This window comes from Microtus ochrogaster, chromosome 10, assembly GCF_000317375.1.
Source record: "Microtus ochrogaster isolate Prairie Vole_2 chromosome 10, MicOch1.0, whole genome shotgun sequence".
Lineage (NCBI taxonomy): Eukaryota > Metazoa > Chordata > Mammalia > Rodentia > Cricetidae > Microtus > Microtus ochrogaster.
Genome location: NC_022016.1, coordinates 79,146,832 through 79,152,762, shown reverse-complemented (window position 1 = coordinate 79,152,762; position 5,931 = coordinate 79,146,832). Strand labels below are relative to the sequence as shown.

At 39.2% G+C, this 5,931-nt stretch overlaps 1 protein-coding gene across 1 annotated transcript in view; it reads right to left on the bottom strand.

Annotated features, from left to right (window-relative positions):
- Positions 1-207: 207 nt before the first annotated feature.
- LOC101990135 (putative selection and upkeep of intraepithelial T-cells protein 1 homolog) overlaps positions 208-5,931 on the bottom strand; it is a 58,035-nt gene continuing 52,311 nt past the window's right edge. Inside the window, exons 5-6 of the mRNA XM_026782125.1 lie at positions 2,015-2,137; positions 208-1,163 (exon numbers count right to left, since the gene is read on the bottom strand). Of these exons, the coding sequence (XP_026637926.1) occupies positions 1,102-1,163; positions 2,015-2,137 (185 nt within the window). The 3' untranslated portion in view covers positions 208-1,101. The remainder of the gene's footprint in view (positions 1,164-2,014; positions 2,138-5,931) is intronic.

The window sequence follows — 5,931 nt, the reverse complement described above, 5'->3', positions numbered from 1 at the left end:
TTGAGCTGGGCCTATTTCAAACACACTTATCTTAGCACTGTCTTCCAGGCTCCTAGTAGAGTGGCCTGCTAAGTTCGTTCTATAGGGTTCATGTACTTTTCTAGTCCAAAGTTCCAAAGTCTTGCACATTTCTTCAAACCCCAGCGGGGTAGGATTCTTCACAGCAATACCCAACTCTTTGGTAATTTGGTAATCAACAACTTTATTAGTTACTTTTGATTACTGTGATAAAATGCCACAATCTAAAGTGACTTACAAAAGAATCTTTATTTTTGATTATGGTTTCAGGGATGTGTGGGGTCCTTGATGTATAGACAGAGAAGTAATATAGCAGGTGACTGGGTCAGGAAACTGAGAGATCCCACCTGGACAATACAGAGGGTCGCAAAGTCTGTGGTGCTGGTACTGATGTTGACATTCAGCAGTAGACGTAGGAAGGAGGCTTTTTATCTGAGATTGTACCTATACCTCCTTCATTCCTACCACATCCTTGCTACAATAGTCTTGGGAGACACTAGAATATACAAGAAAGGAAAATTTAACTGAATAGGGGCTAGTTAATGCAACATTCATGAGGTTGTCATTAATGGAATTTGCTGTGATGAAGCTGCTCAGGGACCACTCATGGACTTGTGAGCAGCCTACTACTCATGTTCCTCAAGTACCAATAATCTCAGTGCCTCACCAAGTTGGACTTGGGTGGAATTTTTATTTGGCCTGTGCCTGATGCTCAATATGGAGTGTATAGATGTTCACATCTTCGTAGGAAAACTTAATGTAACAGTGCCCCAAACAGCATCACATGTGTGGCACCAAAGAATGTTGCTAGCTCAAATAATAAGTACACCCTCTTGTATAATGTCTGCAGAGGTCTCTATGTGCCTGGACTAATGGAAGTAAGGATATTTACTCTTATATCCCTGGGTTCACAGGTTACCCTGAAGATTTCTTCTAAAACACTTCTGTGAGTTAATACCCTCAGTCGGTGATGTGTGGGGTGTGGCCTATTACTGAGATGCATTCAAGGTAATTCTCCGTTGTCTAATGACTCCAGCATCTTCAGGGCCATGGTTTTCTTGGCCAAACCTTCAAGTTCCATTCTTATTTGCACATACTGCAATTTTTCAAAAATAAACTTGCTCTGCTTTCTTTCATATGTCTACCTGTAAATGACAAAAGGCAGACGTTAATTCATGCTACAGTAAAGCCCTGCAGTAACATTTCTTCTGCAAAATTAATTAGTTCGCCAGTAGTAAATTCACAAAAGGTCAACAATGACAGATTGTAACATGACTTCTCTCTGGTCCTGATATCAAAAGAGTTCCCTTTCTCCCCAAACACCTATGAGCACAGTCTTTGCTTTCTGCAATAAGAATCCCAGATCCCATCTGAATCACCCTAGAAATGTTTTAGAGATTTTTGAACCAGAATCTCCAAACTTTTTCAAATTGCACTCAGAAACCAGTTCCAAAGCGTGCCACACTCACATATTCATTGTTGTTACAACACTGATCCCACTTTTCTGTCAGCAAGCTTCCCGTCATTGTAAGAAATACCAAAGTTAATCAACTTAACAGAGAAATATTTTACAGATGATTTTGGAGAGTTTACTATGTGGCCATCTGCATGCATTGTCTGGATAAAGTGAGGATGTTTCTGATAGAATAGTTCAAACTTTGAAACCAAATGTGAAGAAATTATGTAGATATGGCAAAGAGCCCAGTATCCAGAAGCTCCAGAGGATGAATGGATGAAACCATAGTGGGCTTTCCATGTTTATCAGGGACAGTTGTCCTAATGCACTGTCAGAGCAATATGTCCTTGGCATTGAAAGAATTAATACTGGGGCTAATAGAGGCTCTAGGAGTCCCAAGAAGGTTCTGATTTAGAATTCTTTAAATAACTCTTGTTGTCTTTCTTAATCCAGCTATTAAAACATAAGGAACAGGAAGTCAATTTCCTGGATATCTAGACAGCCATCATTTGAGCTCCCCACCTCCCCCATGACATTTACCTCTTAGTATGAAGTAGAGAGAGAAAATAAGCATGACAGTAAACACCATGAGCATGCTCAGGATCATAGTCATGTCATCCAACCACATAGTATCCACGTCAAACTGCGCATCTGAAACGAAGACTGGGTGGAGATGCAAGAATTAGGAAGTTCAAAGCATAGAAAGGAAGGCTGCACTACAGATTTAGATCGATTCACCTTTCTGGTTCCAATTGTCCTGTATTTCTGAATATATGAAGTTGGGGAAGAAATAGTTTGAGTCACATGGCTTAATCTAAAAATGAATGCTCTTGGGTTAAACCTGGAGGAATCTATAAGAAAACAGATGTACATTATACTATTCAAAGGAGCTTGACACATGTTCTGACTGGCCAGAGTCTGAAGTGCTGAGAGAGCCCAAGAATCCAGGGTCTTCTAAAGGGTATGGTGAAATAGTGTGCTCTTAGATTGAAAAGACTCTCTGAAGTTGAAGGTATATTATAACTTTCAAAAGTAGTATGCTCATGTATAGCATAAACATCCATGAAAAATATATTTTCTAGTTAAAGTGGAAACCCTTCTCAGATCTTCAAATTTATCATTATTCTCTGTAATGGTAGCACCCCATGTCAAAAATTAGGGGTAATTGTTTCATTGCTGCATAATTATGTCGATTAGAATCTACATTCCTGGGTGAGCCAGCTCCCACATTGCAAGCATGAGAGAGGTGTCCCCATTACCCATCTGTCTTGTGGATATATGGTTGGGTGAGAGTTACCCGTCACCCCACCCTCAGCAATTACCCATCAAAGTCTGGGGCAGGTGAGAGAGCTGTCCCTGTGGTCATAAGAGCAGGAAAACCAACATTGTTAGCTTAGGTGTGGGTGAGCCAATACCAAATTGTAAGCGTGGGAGAACTGTCCCCATTTCTCATCTGGCGGACCAACCCTACAGATGCCCAGGCCCAAATACATGTTTGTGACTTGGCCTGCCCCATCATCCACCTCATCTATACCATCTGGAGATGTGAAGAGAAATGGTCCACAGACTCAAAACTGCAGTATCTCCATAACACAGGACAACATATAGGAAGAGTCCTAGTGAGAGCCCAGCATCAACAGTGTAGTAGAAATCAGAGGCCTTGAACCAGACCAATGTCTTTGGAATGAACACTTACAAGTAGAGATACATGGACAAAGAGGTTTACTGCATGACTCACTATCACACTGCAGCTTCCATGATGAGATTTAAAAATTTTTTCCTTTAGTATTTTTTCCTAGTTCTTATTTTAAATTTTCTTTTACTGGGGACTCTGGGAGTATAGTGGGAGAGGATGGATGTGAAGAGATGGGAAAATGGATGGGATCAAGATACATGATGTAAAAGACAGATAGAAATAATTTTTAAAAAACCTACTTTCTGTAGACGGAGGCTGCATTTTTTTGTTTCCCCACCACCCAGACCCAAATAATCACTCAAAACTATGTTAATTATAACAATGTTTTGCTTACTAGCTCAGGTTTCTTATTAACTAACTCTTATATCTTAAATTAACCCATTTCTATTAATCTATGTATCACCACAAGACTGAGGCCTACCATTAGGCTTCATCCCAGAGATGCAGGGATATTTCAACATATGAAATCTGCCAATGTAATCTATCATATAAACAAACTGAAAGAAAAAAATCTGATCATCCCATTAGATGCTAAAAAAGTCCTTTGACAAAATCCAACATCCCTTCATGAGAAAGCTCTTGGAGAAATCACAAATACAAGGAACATACCTAAATGTAACAAAAGCAGTATGCAGCAAACTTACAACCAATACCAAACTAAATGAAGAGAAACTCAAATGATTCCACTAAAATCAGGAACAAGACAAGGTTATCCAGTCTCTCCATATCTATTCAATAAAGTACTCGAAGTTCTAGCTAGAGCATTAAGAAAGCAAAGAAGATCAAAGGGTTACAAATTGGAAAGGAACTGGTACATTTACACAATGGAGTACTACACAGCAGAAAAAAATATTGACATCTTGAATTTTGCAGGAAAATGGATGGAGCTAGAAAATACCATTTTGAGTGAGGTAACCCAGACACAGAAAGACATTTTTCACATGTACTCATTAATAAGTAGCTTTTAAACATAAAGCAAAGAAAACCAGCCTACAAAGCACAATCCCAGAGAACTTAGACAACAATGAGGACACAAAAGAGACAAACATAGGTCTAATCTACATGGGAAGTAGAAAAAGACAAGAGCAAATTGGGAGCATGAAGACATTGAAAGAGGGTTGGAGGGGAGGAAAGAGGCAGGGAGGGGAGCAGAGAAAAATGTAGAGCTCAATAAAATCAATAAAAAATTGGAAAGGAAGAAACCAAACTTTCACTATTTGCAGGTAATATGATAGTATGTATTGATATATAAGTGACTCCAAAAATTCTACCAGCAAACTCCTACACCTGATAAATACCTTCAGTGATATGGCATGATACAAGACTAACTAAAGAAAAAAAGTAGTCCTCCTATATACAAGTGACAAATGTGTTGAGAAAGAAATCACAAAACATTATCCTTTATAATAGCCACATATATTACAAAATACTTTGGTGATTAGTCTAAGCAAACAGTTGAAAGGCCTGTATGATAAAAACTTTAAGTCTTTGAAGAAAGAAATTGAAGAAGATATCAGAAAATGAAAAGATTTCCCATGCTTTTGGATAGGTAAGATTAACACAGTAAAAATGACAATCTTATTAAAGGCAATCTATAAATTCAATGAAATTTCCATCAAAATCCCAACACAATTTTTCACAGACCTTGAAAGAACAGCATTCAACTTCATATGGAAAAACAAAAAACCCAGAATAGGCAAAACAATACCATACAGGATCGCAACTCAAACTACAATCTCAAAATGACTTTGAGATATCATCCTATGCATGTCAGAATGGCTAAGACCATAAACACTGATGACACCTTATGGTGGAAAGGATGTGGATTAAGATGGAAGTGCACACCTGTACAGCTTCTTTGGAAATTTGTATGGCAGTTTTTCAGAAAACTAGGAATCAATCTACCTTAAGACCACTCTTGGGCATATTCCCAAAGGATGATCAATTATACCACAAAGACATATTCCCAAAGGACGATCGATTATACCACAAAGACATTTGCTCAACTATGCTCACAGCTGCATTATTTGTAATAGCTAGAACCTGGATACAACCTAGATGCCTCTCAACCAAAGAATGAATAAAGAAAATGTGGTCCATTTACATAACAGGCTACTGATTTTTTTGAGTTAAACCTGGTATGTACTCACTTATAAGGGGCTACTAGATGTAAAGAAAAGAATAATCAGACTACAACCCACAGTTCTAGAGAAGCTAGATGACAAGGAGGACCCTAAGAGAAATGCATGGATTGCTCCAGAAAGGAGTATTAGATGAGATCTCTTGGGTAATCTGGGGGCAAGGGAGGTGGTAGAGGAAAGGGGATAGGGGATGAGAACATGAAGGAACAAGGTGGTCCGGTTGGGTAGGGATGGAGTGGGAGAGCAATAAAAAAGAGCTGTCTTGATAGAAAGAGACATATGGTATTAGGGGGAAACTGGGTGCTAGTGAAAATCCCAGAAATCCACAAGGACCACTCCAGATAAGACCCCTAGTAATAGTGGATGGGGTGCCTGAATTGGCCTTCCTCCCTAAACAGATTGGCGCCTACCCTAACTGTCATAATACAACCTTCATCCAGTAACTAATGGAACCAGATGCAGAGATCCGCAACAAAGCATCAGGCTGAGACGCTGAGCCCCAGCAAACAAACTGAAGAGAGGGAGGAGGGCTTATATGAGCAAGGAAGGTCAAGATCATGGCAGGAAAATCTACAGAGACAGCTGAACCAAGTTCTGGGGAATTCATGAACTCTAGACCA